General features: G+C 44.3%; 2 protein-coding genes across 2 annotated transcripts; both read right to left on the reverse strand.

The window, feature by feature from the left end:
- Positions 1 to 19: 19 nt before the first annotated feature.
- phpt1 (phosphohistidine phosphatase 1) lies at positions 20 to 1862 on the reverse strand. The gene is made up of 3 exons (XM_079755597.1): positions 1538 to 1862; positions 1110 to 1237; positions 20 to 474 (listed from the first exon to the last, which is right to left on the reverse strand). The coding sequence occupies exons 1-3, from the start codon at positions 1701 to 1703 to the stop codon at positions 382 to 384; spliced, it is 387 nt and encodes a 128-aa protein (XP_079611723.1). The 5' UTR covers positions 1704 to 1862; the 3' UTR covers positions 20 to 381.
- A 1215-nt stretch (positions 1863 to 3077) lies between these two features.
- entpd2b (ectonucleoside triphosphate diphosphohydrolase 2b) lies at positions 3078 to 19416 on the reverse strand. The gene is made up of 9 exons (XM_079756230.1): positions 19284 to 19416; positions 10676 to 10793; positions 9377 to 9527; positions 7062 to 7221; positions 6476 to 6703; positions 5363 to 5638; positions 4672 to 4791; positions 3982 to 4116; positions 3078 to 3537 (listed from the first exon to the last, which is right to left on the reverse strand). Exons 1-9 carry the CDS (start codon positions 19395 to 19397, stop codon positions 3319 to 3321), a joined length of 1521 nt encoding a protein of 506 aa, XP_079612356.1. The 5' UTR covers positions 19398 to 19416; the 3' UTR covers positions 3078 to 3318.
- Between the last annotated feature and the right edge of the window lie 1375 nt (positions 19417 to 20791).

The raw sequence follows: 20791 nt of genomic DNA on the forward strand, positions 1-20791 counted from the left end.
CTTATAACACAATAAAGTCTGCATTAGTGCTTCTTTTAGAGGTATATTTTAGAGATTAGTCTTACCGACACCATGTTCCTGAAATAATACAATCATAGCATTAAAATGATAGATGTTCAACTCAAAATGGTTATTTTACACTCGTCATGACTGAAATGTAAACGTACTCCATACATTTAAATGAACAGACACCAGGCCGGTGGTGCTTTGCGAGTATGCCCTTAGGAATCTCAGATAAAGATATCATGGAGAGATATCAAAACTCTTCCTCCAGTCGTGTATTACTCTGAGCGGTTTTAGTTTCCCCCTAGGCGGACGGAGGGCAGACTTCTACGATGGCGTTAAGCAGAGGTCACCTCCCTGAGGTGAGGTAAGAGGTCGTCAGTAACCCTCGTTGTCCCAGGTCACCTCGTACAGCGGATACCGGACCTTCAGCTTCTCCATGGAAACGGAATGGTTTGCTCGGCCAAAACCCTGCAACCAATCAGACAGAGGCATGGATGAGGGGTTGATTCTTTCCCAGCACCCCCATGTAGCAAACCTTTTCTGACACAAGTAAGAAGTGGACACTTGTAGCACCAGTACCACAGTCATTACTCGACCTGGGGGTCTTTTTTCTCTCTTAATCTAAAGATGTGGTCCGTTTCGAATCCCCATGGCGGGGAAATGTAGATGGCTGCTTCAGCCATGGGGCTTCATCACAGACTACGTCAGGGGTGGAGAGTAAGAGATGTGAAGGAGACTAAATAAATAATATACTTTAAAATGACACGCAAGGGTGAGGAATATCATAGTGGTTAGGGTGTTTGACTGCCAGGTACTGGGTTAAATTTCCAATTCCCATGCATCCTTCGGCAATAGGCCACCAAACCCCTATCTGCCCGTTAGTGAAAAGTACCTATTTGGATAAAAACGTCTGCTTATTGATAATAGTAAAAAAAATTAATTGAAGTGGTTGGTATTATTATTATACAAATTTAATCAAGGTGATTTTTCACAAGTGATGACTGCAGTGAGGTAGTGGTACGAGTCAGGTTTTGAATGTTTGAGTCTTCAGATATGAATCCTTTATGAAGACATGTTAAATTAGTCGTGAGGTGAGCTAATACCATGGAGTAGCCGTAAATGTGGATCTTCTTGGCAGCAGGTTCGTGTTTGATCCTTCCTCCGCCGACACACTCGCAGTCCAGCAGGCCTCCCTTTTCCAGCTTTTCAGACACCTTGTCATAGATGTCGGCTGAAATGATGTTGTATACGTTATTGTATGATTACAGTCATTGTAGATCTGTCCATGATCAAATACATATTGTACGGACTCAGTGTCTATAGACATGCAGGTGAACATTGGCTTCTACAACCTGACTAAGTGAGTAGGTGGGTCATTGCATGTAGGATTACATTCATACTTGTGTTCATCTTTGGAATAGGTTACCTGGTTGTTGACACAGACTATTACATTAAGTAGGGTTGTGGAGGATGATTAAGGGACTTTTTCTGCAGTCTAAAACACTTCAGAATGACTAAGTAACTGGCTTACCGTGGTACTCGGCCCAAGAGTATCCCCTCACGATGTCTATCTCTGAATCATCTCCTTCTTCTTTACTGTGGACTCGGATCAGGACGTATTTGAAAACACCCGTCGGATCGATTTCTGCTTGGGGAATATTGGCCATGAGCGCAGCAGCCTTCGTTTGAGAACACATCTTCACGGTGTGGGTTTGGTTTTCAGGGATGAGTAGAAAACGTTGAGAAATTATCACTAGCTGAATGTAATGACAACGTTTTTAGCTAATTTAAGGGAAGACTTTTCTGATAAAATGTAGCTTTGCTGGGATAGACCATGGATGGACTGATGTAGCACACACACATTTACATCCGGAGGTTGCAAGTCGGTCATGTTCAGAGTTGCACACTTCCGTTAATGACTGGATTGTGGCCGTTGTAGTTTTTACCGTCATGAATCCCATGCAAGTTGTTAACGATGACAATTTAATTTGTAATAAAGGTACAAAATACAGAGCGAGACAATTTTTTTTTTTACCTTTTAGGACAAAAACGATGTGGAATGCAAATACATGTTTTTTCGTACAAACTTGTCTATACACAACGATTAATTTCTTATGGCGATTAAAAGCTCCCCCCCGCCCACCATTTGATTTGTACACTGAAACTTTTTATTTTGTCAATTATATAAAGAACTTGAAAAAATAAAGATAAGAAGTCTTATGTTCATATGTAGGTCTATTGCTCATTCAAATGTCAAATTCCCTGTCTGATCACAATTAGTCAGTGTATCAGTTTAATAAAAATAAAAAAGAAAAGAAAAGAAACAAGTCTATTCTATATCTTAGAGGCTTCTGTGGCTGTCAGCCTGCTTTGATGTTTATAAAAATACCATGCAAACACATTTGTCTTGTTATGAAATGTAAAATGTGCCACTCGCAACTGTACAAGTGTATCTAAAAAAATTCTGATTGGTCATTTACGAATAGCAGACTGCTGTTATATCCAACCATTGAATCTTACAGACAATCTTTTATTCACGGAAGCAATAAAATAATTGTAAATCAATGCAACAATTTGTTGTTGTTATATTTGGTGTAAAATTATTGAACACCTTGGTTTTATCTATTAACATTAACATTTTATCAAAAGCGACTTACAATAAGGCATGTCATAACTGGGTAAATGTACAGCGAGCCAGTCAGACTGCTGAAATAAACCCAAACAGGTTCATACAGGACCCAGACGGCAACCAGCTGGCTTTACATGACCCCTTCCGCCATATGTCCCAGAGGGCATTTTAGACTCGGTTTACGCCAGTCAAACACAAAAAACAAAAACATTCTTAAAGGCCCCCTCCTATTTCATCAAAGGCTGTGATGAACCATTTCATAATGGATCTCCTTGTGACCTCAGGAGTGAGCCCGTCCACCCAGACGAGTCATGGACAGACGGACGCGTCCGGGTGGACACTCTTAATTCAACCATGTCACAAACGACTGCATTTTCACAAACGGCTACATACATGCTTATAAAACAAGGGGGCCATGAATACATTTGACTTCAATCCGGACAGGAAAAAAAAGCGCACTTATTTTTACTTCTACACAGGCTCCTAAGACCCCTGTGTGCTTAGAATGAAATCTAAATTGGGGTCTTCCCATAGGCTGGTGAACTACTGTCAAACACTACGACTCAAACAGGGCACAAAATATTCACAGGTGATGTGTGGGTGGTTGGCATGACGACACGAGTGAGTGAAAAATCCCATTTCATTTTGGTCGAAGCACACAGGGGCTTTTACTGTGAAAGCGACTAGATGTAGCTCTCTCCTCCTCTTCTCTTCTTCACCACAGCCACGGCCTTGACGAGGGTGAACGCGAGCGTGACGATGAGGAGGAGTATGAAGAGGGAGAGCAGCCCCGCCCAGGCCCTGTGGGTCAGGGACCTCATGACGGGGGCGACCTCTGCTGGCAGAAGGCTGCTGAGGGAGAGCATGTATCCCAGGGCCCAGCCCACCGACGTGTCCCCTGCCTGGGGGGGGACAGACCGGCACGCATGTTGTCACATGAGGTGAGATTACATCTGATAGGACATTAGAATCAAAGAGATGACATAAAAACACATCACACTAAGGTGACATGTTATACCACCAGGTGGGAGTGTGATCAGCCGCAACAAGCCGTTTGGAAAATCTGCCTCTACTGACATCACAAGTGGGCGTGTCCACCTGGATTTACGACGGATATTCAAAACGGCTTGTAACGGCTAATCACGCACACCTGGTGGTATAATATGTCACCTTTAAAGTACATTTGATAAGATCGGATTCGATTGCATTTGAACAGATTCAATTCGATTAGATTTAATCAGATGTTAATATGCCAGTGTAAAACAAGCAGTCAGGGCACCATCATGTTCTTTGAGGATGCAAGCGTATGACACAATACCAAATAAACCTCAGATTTTTAATCCTACTTTTTTCTGGAAAGAGATGTGGTGGAAGGACGTGCGGTCGAAGCCGTAGCCCCGCAACAGCATCACCCTGATGAAGGACGCCGTGGCACAGTACTGCTGCAGCCGCGACTTCTGGTCCGGGGCCAGACGCTCCAGCTAGAGGGGGGGCAGGGCGGTCCACTGGTCGGTAAGGCTGTTCCATTCTCCTCCCTAAAGGTTGTGGGCTCAAATCCCCAATGTCTGCGGTCTAATGCCTTAAAGGCATTTTCAAATCTGTCCCTTTGTGACATCACAATCGAGTGGGTCCACATCCCATAATGTGGTGGAACAGATGAACTCCAGTTCGCCAACCAGTTGATACCGTCCAACATTCAACTCCTTCCAGCAAAGTTGGACACTGCGGCACTGTGATGTCACAAGTGGATTGATTTTTGAAATGGCTCATAATGGCTAATTTACTTTGTCATTTACACAAATGGCTGAAAAATGTGAAAACAATTATACATTTCTCAAGCTTGCAAGTACTCAACCGGTGCCTACGTTTTTACCCAAAAGGCTAATCAGATCTGATTCTGCTCATACATGCGGACACGGTGGCTTAAGTACATAACGGGTTAGGCAGACTCTCGTCAGCATGCACTCATGCACATGCCTCTCCAACGCCAGAGAAGAGAGGCTCGGTGACATGAAGGACGCTGAGGGGACAGGTACCTCATCGAAGGTCTTCCCACAGATTGCCTTGGCCGCTTCTTCCAGCTCCGAGGGGTTGGAGACGGAGATCCCTGTGGTTCTCTCCAGGAAAGCGTGAGTGTAGTAGAAGGCAGAGAACGCCTGGCAGGGAGGTGTGAAGAGGCAACACTGGAGTTAGTGGTGAAAGTTGACACACTGTTACTTAAGATACGCGTTATACTTTGTAATAATGTATTCCTGTAGAAAAGTGACCACGTCACTCCAATTGGAGCCATTTTTCAACGGTTATCTGTTCCTTTTAGGAATGACTTTAAGACTATACCGATCGATTTTAAAGATGCCTTGTCATGGCGCAAGAATACATTTGTGACCTTTTAATCCCTTAGTGGTGTCATATCATCTGGGGCCTTTCCTTCCAGAGTCTAGCACCAAAGCACAAGGTGACCATTACAACGGACTAGGCAGGAGCGGAGAGAACGAGTGTCACTTTGTTATTCACTCTGATTGGCCCGAGTTCTTGGAAGAACATAAGGCCGCGCCCATACATGGAAATCCATTACAGCAGGAATCAGACCGTCCACTAGGTGAATATTTAACTGCGAGGCAATACTGATCCCCAGGGGGAAACTGAAAGGTGAGCTTGTGTTCTCAGGATGGCACAGGGAGGCTGGGAGACGCTACAGCGCCTGAGCAGAGTCAGAGGCGGACTGACCATGAAGTTCCCGGTGACGTTGGGCTGGAACGTCTGGCTGAAGGAGCACCTGGAGAAGGGGCAAGGGCTGAAGCTGAAGAGCTGGGAGACGTTGCCCAGGCACTGTGCGTAGTGCCCCGTCCCCTTCACCAAGACGTCCAGGAGGGGCCGCTGGGGGACAGGCCGGCTGCTCGATGTACAGGGGGAGTCAAACACCGGGCTCATCTCCAAGGTTACCTCGTAGCCAGTGGGGTAGCAGGGGTGGGACACCGCCCCAGACTGGCCGTACGACTGAGACTGAGAGAGGGAGAGAGGGAGAGAGGGAGAGAGGGAGAGAGAGAGAGAGAGAGAGAGAGAGAGAGAGAGAGAGAGAGAGAGAGAAAGGAGAGAGGGAGAGAGAGAAAGGAGAGCGGGAGAGAGAGAGAGGAGAGCGGGAGAGAGAGAGAGAAAGGAGAGCAGGAGAGAGAGAGAGAGAGAGAGAGAGATAAAGAGAGAGAGAGGGAGAGATGGAGAGAGGGAGAGAGAGAAAGGAGAGCGGGAGAGAGAGAAAGGAGAGCGGGAGAGAGAGAGAGAGGGAGAGAGAGAAAGGAGAGCGGGAGAGAGAGAAAGGAGAGCAGGAGAGAGAGGGAGAGATGGAGAGAGAGAGAGAGAGAGAGAGAGAGAGAGAGAGAGAGAGAGAGAGAAAGTAGAGCGGGAGAGAGAGAAAGGAGAGCAGGAGAGAGAGAGAGAGAGAGAGAGAGAGAGAGAGAGAGAGAGAAAGAGAGAGGGAGAGATGGAGAGCGGGAGAGAGAGAGAGAAAGTAGAGCGGGAGAGAGAGAAAGGAGAGCGGGAGAGAGAGAGAGAGAGAGAGAGAGAGAGAGAGAGAAAGAGAGAGAGAGAGAGAGAGATGGAGAGAGGGAGAGAGAGAAAGGAGAGCGGGAGAGGGAGAGAGAGAGAGAGAGAGAGAGAGAAAGAGAGAGAGAGAGAGAGAGAGAGAGAGAGAATGAAAGGGAAGGAGTTAGAGAGAAAGGCATGAAAAGCAGGAAGACACAATGTAGAAATAACAAAGTCTAATCATAACATAACGTATTTATTTTCTTTATCACGACCCATAATGTATGCATGCATCTTGACCTTGCCGCCAGCGTGCAGTACCTTGATGATCTGAGCCAGCAGCATCTTGAGCGCCTGGTCGCGTCCGTAGCACAGGAAGCTGTGAGTGTACAGGGTGTAGTCGCGGCCGTACAGACGGAGCTCCATCACGTCGCGCTCGTCCTCCAGCCGCTGCTCCGTCAGGAAGGTGATCTGGGTGGAGGCCCCGCCCAGGTCCAGGGCCCCCACCGTGGGACGGTCGGGGCCCAACCAGCGGCCCACGAAACCGTACTGATGAAGAAGGAGAGAGATTATGATCAATCATATGCTGTTCAGACGGTCACTTTGTTTCAGGTACCCCCCCCCCCCCCGAGTCTACTGCCTCATGTGTAGAAGAAATTCATTAGAAAATCACATTTATATGTTTGGTGAAAACCAAAACCCATCATTTTTTTTCCCTTATCCATGCATTTATTTTCCCTTATCCTTATATTGAATTTATTTTCAATTCAATATACTTTTTAAGTATTTTGAATCAGAATATTAGAAGTGGTGTTCGAGTGGCACACTCGGCCAACAGACAGACAGAAAAACAAAAAAAAGAAGCCAAATAACTCCTAAAGGTTAGGCCAAGGTGCCCTCCTCATACCTTGATTAGGTTCTCTAGGAGATAGTTCACGGTGACCCAGCCATAGGCGCCCTCCGCCTGGCCACTCAGGATGGCCGCCCCGTTGTAGTTGAAAGGGTACGACTGAATCTTTTGGCCGACTTCCTTCAGTATCTGTGCGGAGGCGTTGGGGTGCGTGAGACTGTGAGGAAATGAGAAATACACAACAATGGCAGCTCAGTGTGTAATCTCGAGAGTAACGTGCACACGGACGGACGTTTTTTTACCTAAAATATTAAACTGCTTTCCTACTTTTAGCCGTTCATCTGAAGCAGGCTTATCTCTAGGAGACAGTTGATTTTTCCTTTTGAATTTGGTTACTTTTCTGAAAAGCTAAAATGTTGCGTATGTGAATTTATTGAGGGGTAAAGCTGTGTAGAATCCTCAAACTTTAAACCTGCACTATGTGAGTTCTTCAGCCACTAGTGGCCTCAGTCGTAGCAACGGTTATAGATATTTATTACACGGCTCTTCTCAATGCCGTGGAACGCTCCGTTCACTTGCATGGGCCCTTCACAACTTCCGACAGGGAATTATATTTGATAATTCACCGTTGCTAAGCATATAATGACAGCTGTCAAGGAAAGTGGATTTTTTTGCCGTCTTTCGTATCACTCCGCAAGTAGTCCCGTAACTTATCAACCCTAGCGTACTCGGTTGCTAAGCGACGTCAACGTCTTTGGCGGACTATTTCTCTGCTGATCAACGCTACGAATAGTTGAAACCAAGGGCGTGGGAACCGGGGGGGGGGGACGGAGGGGACGTGTCCTCTCCAATATCGGAGACAGGCGCATTTGTCCCACCTAAAAATTATACCGGATCTGTCAGGTTTCCGATATGTGTCCCCCCCAATGTTAAACTCATTCCTACGCCCCTGGTTGTAACAAATCAATTCTAAAAAGACACACCATGTGAAGCTATCTTTTCGTTTTGGCAAGTAGCCGTGTAATAAGGGGATAATGTACAGAGCGTCGCCGGTCATTATAAGGTCGAAAATAAGCTCCTTCAGGGCGAAGCAAGATACCTCCGCTGCGCGTCGGTGTCCTGTTCGCCCTGTAGGGGCTTATTTTCCTGGCGTTCTATACATTATCCCTTACATAACTAGTTATATCTCCCTGTAGCTATAGCTCAGACGCAGTGGCAAGCGGTTTTGGTATTGGGCATACTGATTGAGAAACCCTGAGCACCAGGCAGCATTGAGTCAGCAGTTCAAAGAAGGTTCACTGAAAGGTCAAAACCTGGCAACATTGTGTTCATTGTTGTTCAAAAATGAAATAATCGGAGGAAACAACCTTTCTCAACAAACAAAACATTTTGTTGAGATTTATTTTTTGAAAATTTAAAATGAAATACTCAAATGGTAATTCGGTCTTCTTTCAAAACGCCTGAGCATGCACTGCATTCATAGCTTATATGGAACATTCGCCATTCCTTAAATTACTGTGGTCCAAGATATTCCAACGTGCCCATTTTATTCTGGAGAAACCTTGTAGTTCAGATACTGCTTGACGGAGTAAATAGCTGCATTCTAAAACGTTAGTGCAGATTTAAGTTTCTTTTCTCTTTTTTTATTGAACTTCAGTGACCGTTTGTACTGTTGTACTGCTTCACTATAGCAACCAGGAACCACAACGGAATTCTCACTTCCATATTCTCTTTTCTTATCCGTCTGGATCCGATGCTACACCCACACCACCACCACCACCACCATCACCACCATCACCACCGCAAGGGGCAACGGCGGGTTAAAAGACTTGAAGGACAGACAGTCAAGTTGTGAAACAGTTATTACTCAATGAGTATTGACACTAACCCCAGACATAAATGGTCTTTCATATTCAAACAAACAGAGACTACTAAATACAAGCAGGTGAATTAATTCCACCAGCAGCCAGTGAAACATAAGCATTTTAAATATAAAAGAAGGGGGCCTTTATACTTAGATTTTTATACTTTATAGTTTCTCATATGAATGATACTAAACAAGTTTGTTCTCTAGTTTAACACTTCAGACAACGAGAGGGAGTCATTGAGCCAACTGAAAGTGGACCATCAACCCTCCAGCAGCGAGGCCCTCTGTGGATGGAGTCATGAGATTTATGGATAATGAGGTTTATCCATAAATACTTAGTTTAACTTTTGGTTTTTCAGAATCACTTGGTTCCTCCAGAATTGAGGGGTTTTTGGTTTTTAGTGAATAAGCACACAAACACGCACGCACGCACGCACGCACGCACACACACACACACACACACACACACACATACACACACACACACAAATGCAAAAACACTCACGTCAGTAGCCTCATGCCCGCGGTGGCTCCCAGGTAGATGGGAGTGAGGTGATGCCTTGCTTTAGGGATGTCCATCACCGCCTTGTCCAGACAGGCCTCCAGGCTCCGCCCTGCTGCGCCTGATTGGCCCATATAGCTGGAAATCCCACCTCCTGAACACATAGGAAACACACCCTTGGATTACAACAACAACAACGACAACAGACTTGCCCACGGGGATAAACCTGACCGGTATGTTTGTCATTATGATATTATTTGCAGGGCACGCCCTGGCACTCAACAACCAGAAAGAAAAGCAGAAAACCTTGAAAGACCTGCAATCACTCAAGTGTGATACACACACGATCAAGGCACTCAGAGAACAGATTTACACTGATAGATGCAGCCTTTTGAACTAGACTTTGTCATCTGTAATCAGAAGTTGTGTTTATTAACAACACATACACTTCTTGAAATGCAGAAGGGCCCCAAGAAGAAGGAGCCTTTCCTTTAGTCACATCTTTTCATCAGCTCCGACCAGTTTGTGGACATTCTCCTCTGCTCTGAACACAGGTGCTGTTCTTCTCGTGACGTTGCAGTGTCTTTTAGTGTACCCCTCAATGTCACGACATAGGGCGTGTGAGTGGATGTGTGGAGCTCTGTCTGGCCAGCAGTGGATGTTGATGGCGGCATCTGAGAGAGGGTTATGCTTCCATAACAGTTGTAGAGTAACGTCATATCACATCGCTCATTAAAACACTCATACACAACAAAGTTATTTAAAAGATGTAACAAAGTTGCCATGAGTAGACTCGTCAGCATGGGGGTAACACGCCTCCCTCCTTTCACGAGTTAATGAGCTCCCTTCTGATTGGCTATTTTTCCAAAAGAACAGACTGATTGTAAGATTCTAATGGGTGACTGGTGGGATTGGGACTGGTGCTTTGTGATGTCATGTAGGGTTACCAATCAAGTGGGCTTGCAGTTTTCTACAGGAATATTATTCTAGATTCAAGTGGACTAAAACAAATAAAAATTTGAGGACACTCGTAGCTTATTTATGACCAATCAGGGCATCTCTTACCTGATTGCTTCGTGGAATCCATCTTGCTGGTCAATCTTCCCCTGAATCAACACGTGAAATGCAACACTTCTGGACTTAAGTGAAATGTAGGGAGCAGAGAGAGAGGGGACATATTGGGCCGCTTTTAAGGCTAAAGCTTCCTGCTCTCTCTATCCACCACTCTGAGTCTCATTGACAGCAGGTTTGAGAGGTGAAGGGTCAGCTCTGAGGGGGGGGGGGGATCCCTTGCACCCTTACCCTTAACGTGACACTCGCGGTGCTGCGTGACCAGGCCCGTGCCGTTCTGCTTGTCTGCCGGCCACTTGTAGATATACATGGCTGTGTGGGAGGAGCCTGCGTCCACAACGACGCCATACTGGGGGAGGAACAGGAGGAGGAGACGGGTGAGGAGGAGGAGATGAGGAAGAGGCGGCGGGAAAACAGGGGAGGAAGGAGGGAGAGCCATTGCAGTCAAAGAAAGAGGCCATTTTAAAGGAAGTCTTACTTCCCCTGCAGCACTTTAAAACATGATGCTTTTGATATCAGGACAGTGTGCAGTTGCATCAACAGTTTCATTTTTGGTATACTACTTCCGAAAGAGTGATACCTTACTTTAGTTATCGAACAGGGAACAATATCAAGAACTAACATCTACGTTGTACAAGACATGAATGCATTTAAGAATGCATACCCACTTATCGTGATCCCTCTCATCCCTGAACTGCCATTCGCTACACTATTTTACACTTGGATAAAAAAGTGTGTGAAACGACATCATAATGGAATCCTCTAAATAAATATGATATTTTGCCGCAGTTGATTTTGATAACTGCATCTGATAGAGAGGGTGAAGCTTCTCAGCCGTAATAAAATCAAGTTTTTCACCAGGGGGAACAGATTATACTGAAGCCATCACAGAGTATCAAAGTCTTAGGTGCGATAACCAGCTGAAAGGTTATGGGTTTAATAATCAGATGCAACGGAGGGTAACACAGTTTTTTATCAGCGCCAAAAATATTTTGATCTTAAAATAGTAATGTGGTACAAAATCCAAACCAACTTTCAGCAGTAACTATGATTTAGACTGAAGTTCTACCCTGACAAGTATCAGTTGTTTGTTTCAAACTGCGGCCTACAGTAGGAAAATGAGAGGTTAGTTTGTGATGATGCAAATCCAGAAAAACACAAATATATGAAGACAAGAGGAAAGTGAGGAGGAGGAGAGACAGGTGTCTCTCTTCCATGTCATGTGTGTGTGTGTGTGTGTGTGTGTGTGGGGGGGGGGGGGGTGGAAGGAGGGGGGGCGGGGGGGTGGAATGACGAAAAAATGTCAGAGAACACATGAGGAACACTTAAAGGCCTACCTTTCGGCTTCAACATCTTAACCTTACTGCACCTCCTTAAAACACAAACATTCACCCTCGGAAGATCATAATCCAGTAACTGAGGGGGTTTGAAAATGACTCCCAGTTGAAAGGTTCTAGGTCCGAACCCTAATTGTCTACAAGGTAGGCAAGATTTCATAACTATCAAGGGGATCAGGATAAATGCTGCTCAAATCTTTTAATATAAACGGCTGCTAATGTCACTATGAGTCCTGTAAGGTAATGGAGCTCTAAAGTGTTAAAGAGTCCTGTAAGGTAATGGAGCTCTAAAGTGTTAAAGAGTCCTGTAAGGTAATGGAGCTCTAAAGTAAAGAGTCCTGTAAGGTAATGGAGCTCTAAAGGTTTCCAGAGTCCTGTGAGGTAATGGAGCTCTAAAGTGTTAAAGTAAGGTAATGGAGCTCTAAAGTGTTCCAGAGTCCTGTGAGGTAATGGAGCTCTAAAGTGTTCCAGAGTCCTGCGCGGTAATGGAGCTCTAAAGTGTTACATTAAGGTAATGGAGCTCTAAAGTGTTAAAGTAAGGTAATGGAGCTCTAAAGTGTTCCAGAGTCCTGTGAGGTAATGGAGCTCTAAAGTGTTAAAGTAAGGTAATGGAGCTCTAAAGTGTTCCAGAGTCCTGTTAGGTAATGGAGCTCTAAAGTGTTAAAGTAAGGTAATGGAGCTCTAAAGTGTTCCAGAGTCCTGTGAGGAGCTCTAAAGCAGTGGTCGGCAAATAGGGGCCCGCGGGCCAATTTTGGCCCGCCATCTATTCTGTCTGGCCCACGAGATGACGTTAATTTGATGTAAAAAAAAAAAATAAAAAAAATATTTTCAACCCCATATTAAAAAAAAAAAAAAAAAAAAAGGCATACAGCAATCGCATCAATTTCGAAACATTTATTGAGGTATAGATGATAGTCCTAAAGTGACAAAACAACAGGTGGAACATCTGTGCAGTTATCCATGACGCACAGGTCGGAACGGTATTGGCACGAGAGTGCGCGTAATCTTGTGCAAAAAAAACCCAAAAGTGTCCCGTCTCCCTCCTCCAATGGGCAAGGTAAAAATAGTCTACGTTTCGTTAAATTAACAACATAACAAGGTCTGCTCAAATGTGAAATGGCCCAATTAAAATAAAACTTAAAGAAAGTGAAAGATGAATGCACATTGTCCGCTTGGGAGAAGGATCTGCGCTGCTCCTGAATAAAGACAGAAAAATTTTTACAATTTAAATAAGATCAAACAATATAACTGGGCATTTTTTTTAGGCCTACTATTTAAAAAGGCCAGTAGGCTACTCACTTAATGGGAAAAGTGGCTCCTCCCTTCGGTCACAATTTTGTGGATGTCGGGCGACAGGGATGTCACTTTTATTCTCAAGCAGTTCTCCAAGCTTGCATTGGTCAGACGGTTCCTCTCGTGTGTCTTGATTGCATTCATTGACGAAAAGCTAGACTCACACGTGTAGGTAGATAGAAACATCGTCAGCACATAAAGGGCAAGTTTCTTGATACCCATGTACTCTTCTGAGCATCCGATCCAGAAATCCTCCACGGAATGCGCACTAAACGCATCACGGACGAGGGAGCTTGACTGGAAATCGATGAGCTCCAACTGAAGCGTTGCCTCGTCCAACGAGCTCATGGTTGTTTTGGCCAGTGAGGAGAATTCCTCGCTTCGCATGGACAATGGGTCGCGGACAAAGCCAACAATTTCCCTTGGGACACAGTAGTCTCGGAACCGCGACTGAAAGTTGTCCCGTAGCTTGTCAAGGAATTCAGTCATAATTCCTGTCACTCGCCCCCCTCCCTGTGATTTTAATGTTGCAAAGTGCAAGAGCCTTCCACTTGCTAGATCAGACTGGAACAACTCCAGCTTCCTTGTAAACGAATCCATCTTCTCGATCAGGTCCACAATGGTTTTCCCTCTCCCTTGTAGTTGCAGGTTCAGCTAGTTAAGATGGCCAAAAATATCAGTTAAAAACGCGATGTTTGAGATGGACATTTCACCTTCTAGAAAGGCCAGGTGATCGTCTGAAGCACGCATCTTGCTCATTCGCAGGAAGGTTTTCACTTGATCTAGTAGCGCACAGAAGCGCTCCAGTGCCTTTCCTTTACTTAACTAGCGCATGTCATTGTGAAGTAGCAGATCTTCGTAGCAGGCCTCTGACTCAGCAACAAGTTGGCAAAAAAGACGGTGCTGTGTGCTTGATGCACCCCGGACAAAATTAATGACTCTCATCACTTTATCCATGACACTCTTCAGCTCGCCACTGAGTCTGGCGCACAGGACACTCTGGTGAATTAGGCAATGTAGTGCGTGCATTTGTGGTGCTATCTCCTTCAATCGGGCCACCAGACCTCTGTGGCAACCAACCATGGCAGGTGCACCGTCTGTCACGATGAGGTTTATTTTCTCAAATGGTAGTGCATGTTGTTTAATCAATTCCTCCACTTTGGCAAACATAACATCCCCAGTGGTGTTCCCTTCTAATGGAATTAGAGCCAACAACTCCTCCCTGAACTCCTTCCCATCAAAATACCGCACGTTTATGCACATCTGACTGATATCAGTGTTGTCTGTACTCTCGTCAATGGCAACGGAAAAGTAGTTGGCCTGACTCAGGCCACTCATAATTGATCCGCGCACATCGTCAGATAGGCTCTCTATGCGTCGGGAAGCTGACCTCGCTGAGAGCGGCATTTGTTTCACTGAGGCAATCACTCCATCCATTGACTTATCTGTAGCCAGCTCCTCCAAAACAGCCACCATCACTTCCTTAAAAACCTCTGCGTCCGTAAATGGTTTGTTGTGACGGGTAAGAACCGATGCTGCTTTAAGGGACGCACTTGTAACCCTCTGCTGCTCGGTGAATGACCTGACAAGTATTTTGTTGCTGTGTGCATATCCAGCCTCCAATGCTTTAATTTTATTCGTTCGCACCTCTGTCCCAGGAGGATATGCGTTTTTGAACTGGCCATGTTTTGTCTCATGGTGTCTTCTGATGTTATATTCTTTGCAAACGGCAACAGCCTCGTTGCAAATGAGACATGTAGGCTTGGCATTAATAAATGCAGGCAGGATAAACGCATACCTCTGCTTCCATTCTTCTTTGTAGGTCCTGCATTCTGAATCAATTTTTCTTTTCAAGGCTTTCGACAACGACATTTTGCATCGATAACTAGCATAGCAATGTTCAGCTAATCATTTTTACACGTCATCTAAAAGAATACTTGTATACGGCAGGTTGCTAGGCAATCGCCTGTTTCATGAGCGACGAAACGAGATGCAGCAGGCGGCATAAAAACAGCGAACATAAGCAAATAAACGTTTTAATGGAATTAAATTAAATGCGTTTTAAAAGTTAGATGATGTTTATTTTATTTTAATATAATAAAATAAATAATAATTTAAATAGTAGACCCCCCCCCAAAAAAAAGAAGAAGCTATGGCCCGCGATGCCATTCTCTGAAAAAAAATTGGCCCGCGTCCAAACGTAATTGCCGACCCCTGCTCTAAAGTGTTCCAGAGTCCTGTGCGGTAATGGAGCTCTAAAGTGTTAAAGTAAGGTAATGGAGCCCTAAAGTGTTCCAGAGTCCTGTGAGGTAATGGAGCTCTAAAGTGTTACAGTATGGTAATGGAGCTCTAAAGTGTTCCAGAGTCCTATGCGGTAATGGAGCTCTAAAGTGTTACAGTAAGGTAATGGAGCTCTAAAGTGTTCCAGAATCCTGTGCGGTAATGGAGCTCTAAATTGTTACAGTAAGGTAATGGAGCTCTAAAGTGTCCTATAATGGCTGGTTCAGACCACACGATTCTCAGATATTCCTCCACGATTTAACATGTGACACTATACGACCACAGAGCCAGGAAATCGGATCTTGTCTCGTCGGAAGACTGGCCACACTACAAGATTCGAGGGTGCGATGCTCTCTACTTTGTATCATTCACGGTTGCAAGATATTTAGAAAATCTAAGGTTTAGAACTGACATAAATGATTTTTACATTTTTGAAATAAAAAGGTTCCAGTAGTTTTTATATATTCTCGATGCAGCAACTCCTCACAGCGGTTGCGTTGCGCGTGACATGAGCGATACAAAGTACCCGCAGCGACAACGTAGCCTAGCAACAGAGCGCCAACAATGGATCCCGAGTGCCTAGCACTAGGCATTATGCTGGCGGTTTGAGGTTTATGATAGGTTATGATAGCTATTAGCACGTCAACAGCTGTTGGCTCCAAACTTACCAGGTAGGTCAACAGCGTCGGCTATTTCTCGCCAGGCTGTATCCCTTCACCCTATCGTGGAACTCCTTGGTGGACACGTCGAAAATACAGGGACGTTGCTGCCGCATTTCAACCAAAGTTGTCTCCATTATGTTGTTCCATTTTCTGTCGTTTTCTTTATTAGCATTTTTCTTCTTGCTATTGATCGTATTCGATCGTATTTATTTTTTGTAGTAGTTACTGTGTACTCAGCGTAGTGCAGTGAAGTCAGTTGGTAAACACTGCGCGTGAGCTCCCGCTGTTCGTGGGGTTCCCTCGCGCAACTGGGGGCGGGGTTCCCTCATGTCAAAAATGGATACGTCATGCGATTCCCCCAAAAATTCTGTCATGCCAAACTTTTCGAACGTCGCAGACGAAAACATCGCAGATCGCAAGCATGTCACATCTCGTCGCCGACCTTTCAAAATCGTGTACGACTCGCAAATTTGTCTGCGACGAAGGAATCGGGGCAAAATCGGGCTGAAATCGTGTAGTCTAAACCAGCCATAAGGTGATGGAGCTCTAAAATGTTAAAGTAAGGTACTGGAGCTCTAAAGTATAAAAGATAGGTAATGGAGATCTAAATAGTTAAAGAGTCCTGTAAGGTAATGGGGCTCTACAGTATCAAATAGTTCTTCAAGACAAGGAAACTCTAGTTTTAAGGAAGTATTTTAAGGGATCATGCATTGCTCAGTTGAAAGCATTGATTATGAACTTGATTGGTCCAACTTTATAAAAGTAGTAATACTTATAAAAGTACTTTAGTGAGTTTAGATTTTACAAAAAAAACTTAGTAGCCTTCTCTACTTATCAGACAAAACCAGCAAAAACCTAAGACATCGCTTTGCGGTGTTGAAATATTATGGAAAACATTTTTTGAGAAAACCTACCGATAGATAATGTACAATGAAGATATAATACCTTCATAGTATCATTTTTAGTTTAATACTCCTGAGCAGGTCTCCTCATTAGGGATTCCCTGACCATGGATTTAATTTTATTGTGAGCCCATCCTCCTCTGTTGTATGAACTCAGACTTGTCCTTCAACAACTTCAAACAATGTGGGCAAGTGTAACTTTTCCAGTTAAAAGCCCCATGGACCCCCCTCTCTCTGCCTGTCACATTCTATCATTCCCCGATGCCATGGCGCTCCTTGAAATTCCCAGCAGAGAAACCTAGAAGAAGAAGAATCCTTCCTGCAGTGAATCAAGGTGACACATAAATGCAAAGATAAATAACGGTCAAACTGTCGGAGCGAGGCTTTTATTGTGACAAGGCTCATTATGATCATAACTTTTCTTTTGAAAAGTTTACACCGAAGCCATCACTTATGTAAATGTTGCATGTTTACTTGGGTTTCTTTTAGGGTTCTCCGGTTTCCTCCCACACCGCAAAACAGGCAACTCAATCCTCCTGTCCTGTACACAAGCAAGGCAGGGGCACTGCACGTCCTGCTGGTTCCCGGACACTACCCTGTGGCTGCCCACTGCTCCCAGAGATGGAATATATTTCCCCATAGGGATGAGAAAGTATATGACTATCATTTGTATAATTATTTAAATTATACTATGGCACTGTCAACCCAGGATTTCTAAACCAATCTGTCTGTGAAAAAGGCGGGAATGAAATAGCATTTCTAATAAAATTGACAACTGCGTTGAAAAAGTACTGCTGGTACAATGAGCTGGAAAAGGGTTATATTGTATCATATTCCTTAACAACGTTATACACAGGCAGTATCATGTCATGATAGCAATGTCCATTGAGAGAAATTGTTTAAACTGTGTCAACTAAATTTCCTAAATCCTAAAATCCTAAATTTCTCTGCTGAGATGAATAAAGTATATCTTATCTTAACTAGTCTTTACTAGCCTTTGTGTGTGTGGGAGGATTGTGTGCGTTCTTGAGTGCACAAATGTGGGTATGTTTGTGTGTGTGCGCGTGTGTATGTGTGTGTGTATGTGTGTGTGTGTGTGTGGGGGGGAGGTGGTGTGGTGGTGACTAGATCAGGTTCACTTAGGCAGACATGTATTCAGGACAAGGTTTTCGGTGTGAAAGAGTGGTCGCCATGGTTACCAGTCTGTGGCTGGTGGTACGACCAGGTTTTATTAAACATTGTGCTCTGGATTACCAATACGCCAACCCTCCACTGGGGGGGGGGTAAGGCTTGAGTGGAGTACTTGAATCCAACAGTCAAATAAGGAACATCGTTGTTAGAATTTTATTTTTGTTTTTAAAGGAGTTTAAAATAATAGTTTTTTCTTCCAGAATTTGAGAGAGGAAGTATTATTCTTAAATGTAACTGATAACTGATTTGTGATTAATTATTTTCAGAATTACGCACTATGCAGGTCACACACAGACAGAGACACACAAACACGCACACACACACACACACACACACACACACACACACACACACACACACACACTCACTTGGATGGTCAGATCACACATGGAATTTTCTTGTCATTCATAATTGTGAATTTGAATAACCAGTGCAGTTGGTTAACTTGTGCGGCACCACAATCCTTGCAACATCTTTCGCTTCTCTAAAGACCTAATTAGCGAATTTATTTTGATACAATTTGGAGGCTATTTGTTCCTTAAAATCGAAGAATAACGTTTTCGAAAGAAACAGCAGGAATCTGTGTTTAGGATAAGCCTTTCGTTTTTGGTCAGTTTCAGTTTTGTTGATAGTGAAATTAAAAATAGATAAAACCACTTATGCATTACTTTGAAATTAATGAAATTAAGAAGCGTCAGTTTAACAGGGAGCTTTGCATTTCTGCACCATTACAACCTGCTGCAAACTTGTAAAATAAAGATATTGTAAACTCGGAGGAACGTTAAACATTAAACTAATAAAAAGCGACTCGTGCACTGGCTACTGGCAGCCTATCAAACGGTATTGCCTACTGTTTAGTTAGAGTTAGAGTAGAGCACCCAGCACTACAACACTATAGGCCAGTGTAAAGTGGAGCATACACCAGTCTAGGCTGAACATTTGAACCCGCTTGAACCAAAGTGTAGATTAAACACTGGATTATCGTTGATTATAGAGTGAAATTCGTTGATTATTATCATGATCTGTTTGACTATGATGTGTTCTGCGCCCTGGCGCACGGCTCAGTGCGAGCTAGAATCTTACGTTACGTTCTTGGCTCTGGCATATGACCCCGCAGCACTATAGTGCTCACATACCCGCTCCAAAAATAACCAAACAAAGTGGCACCACTCACCATGAAATCCGGTACCCCTAGGGTCTCCTCGGTCCTGATCGTGAGCAGCATAATGGCAACGATCCCAAAGGAGAAGAGCGCGAATGGCACAAGGTACGCGGAGTTCTGCGCCATGGAGCAGCCCTGCGGGTCTCCTGCTTCTCTCGATGTATGTAACCGCACGTTCTTCTCGACGAGAGGTCAAGTGGGGGGAGGCTCCCAATGCTACGACTTTTAAGTCAGGTTGGCACGACGCAGGGTCAACCGCGCCAACGCCTCCGCCGCCGTGCACGTGCAGCCCTGTTTTGCATCTTACGTGAGCACGCGCCCCGCTGTTGTTAAACACGTCCTCCCTGGAGGCGTTTGAATGGAAACAGATCCCCGGTTTACTAGCGGCATTGTGGAGATGGATGGAGGAAACGTTTCGTCATGTGTTGGCTGGTCCAAGTGTAAGTCATCAGGTGGGAGAAATGGCATGAATGGGAATAAGTTGTTAATGGGTGATTGGGAAGGCTAGCGTGTGCACAGGCTGCACTGCAGCCGATAAGCTCAGTTGGAGTGGACGTGGGTGCGGTAGATAACTATGTGTGGTTCACGGTCCACATTTGCATGTAAATGGTGTAGAGTCCGGGTGCACATTCTCATTTGACTACCCAACGATGGCATTGAAATGGAGGTACTTAAACATTAAACCTTCTTTCTCTCACTTGAAATGAATGTAACATTATTTAAAATTGCGCACATATAATGTTACATTGGATGGTTTTGTAGCCCTAAAAATCGTATGCAGGGATAAGTGTTATCGTTCTTCGGAGAAGACGTAATGTTAGAGAAAGTGAGAAACAAATCTGGGTAAAGAATCAGTCTCTCATGTGCGGCATAAATAGCGCCCCCTGGTGGCACACGCATGCTCACATCATCAACAACAAGAAGAACAAGAAGAACAAAGTTCAAGTGTTGATTTATTTACGCCAGTTGAATTTTTCTCACCTCCACTAGCGTCAAACATTTCCTATATATCGTGCCTGCTTTGCTGCTTCGGAGGATTATTCTTTTATTCTTAACAACAACAACATGGGACAAACTCATGGGAACCAATTGAAAACCGGATTTTTCTGTTTTCCACGTGTATTATCTTGGCACACATGGAAGAAAAAACTAGTCCAGTTGAAAATATTTGAAGTCAGTCAATAATTGAAGAACAGGTTTGCTGGGATTGCCAATAACAGGCGATTGATTTTATTTACAACTTAGTTTACAGATAGAGTGGTGCCTGTACGTGTGTGCATGTGTGTTATTAGCTAGTGTGTGTGTGTGTGTGTGTGTGTTTGTGTGTATGTTAAACATTAAGGTGTAAGATATCGGCCTAAGACATTCTCTGCTGTAATTATAATACACGTTCAATTAAATCTCCTTCAGTCGGCACGCTGTACAACAAACGGTATCCAAAGAGCATTCAACAACAGGAGTGCTGTGTCCACGCTGACGCCGGCTTGTGCGTCGTTACCAACAGCAAGCATTCCGAAACA

The sequence above is a fragment of the Pollachius pollachius genome (assembly GCF_949987615.1).
Source record: "Pollachius pollachius genome assembly, chromosome: 18".
In the NCBI taxonomy this organism is placed as follows: domain Eukaryota; kingdom Metazoa; phylum Chordata; class Actinopteri; order Gadiformes; family Gadidae; genus Pollachius; species Pollachius pollachius.

What these genes read in the sequence shown, in the direction of transcription:
- phpt1 (XM_079755597.1), bottom strand. Translation starts at nt 1,703, where the DNA reads ATGTGTTCTCAAACGAAGGCTGCTGCGCTCATGGCCAATATTCCCCAA. An exon ending in CTCTTGGGCCGAGTACCACG is followed by an intron (nt 1,238 to 1,537) that starts GTAAGCCAGTTA and finishes ACATCATTTCAG; the next exon opens with CCGACATCTATGACAAGGTG. An exon ending in ACATTTACGGCTACTCCATG is followed by an intron (nt 475 to 1,109) that starts GTATTAGCTCAC and finishes GATTGGTTGCAG; the next exon opens with GGTTTTGGCCGAGCAAACCA.
- entpd2b (XM_079756230.1), bottom strand. Translation starts at nt 19,397, where the DNA reads ATGGCGCAGAACTCCGCGTACCTTGTGCCATTCGCGCTCTTCTCCTTT. An exon ending in CCGCGAGTGTCACGTTAAGG is followed by an intron (nt 9,528 to 10,675) that starts GTAAGGGTGCAA and finishes CTATGTGTTCAG; the next exon opens with GAGGTGGGATTTCCAGCTAT. An exon ending in GTGGGAAGACCTTCGATGAG is followed by an intron (nt 4,117 to 4,671) that starts GTACCTGTCCCC and finishes CCCCCCCTCTAG; the next exon opens with CTGGAGCGTCTGGCCCCGGA.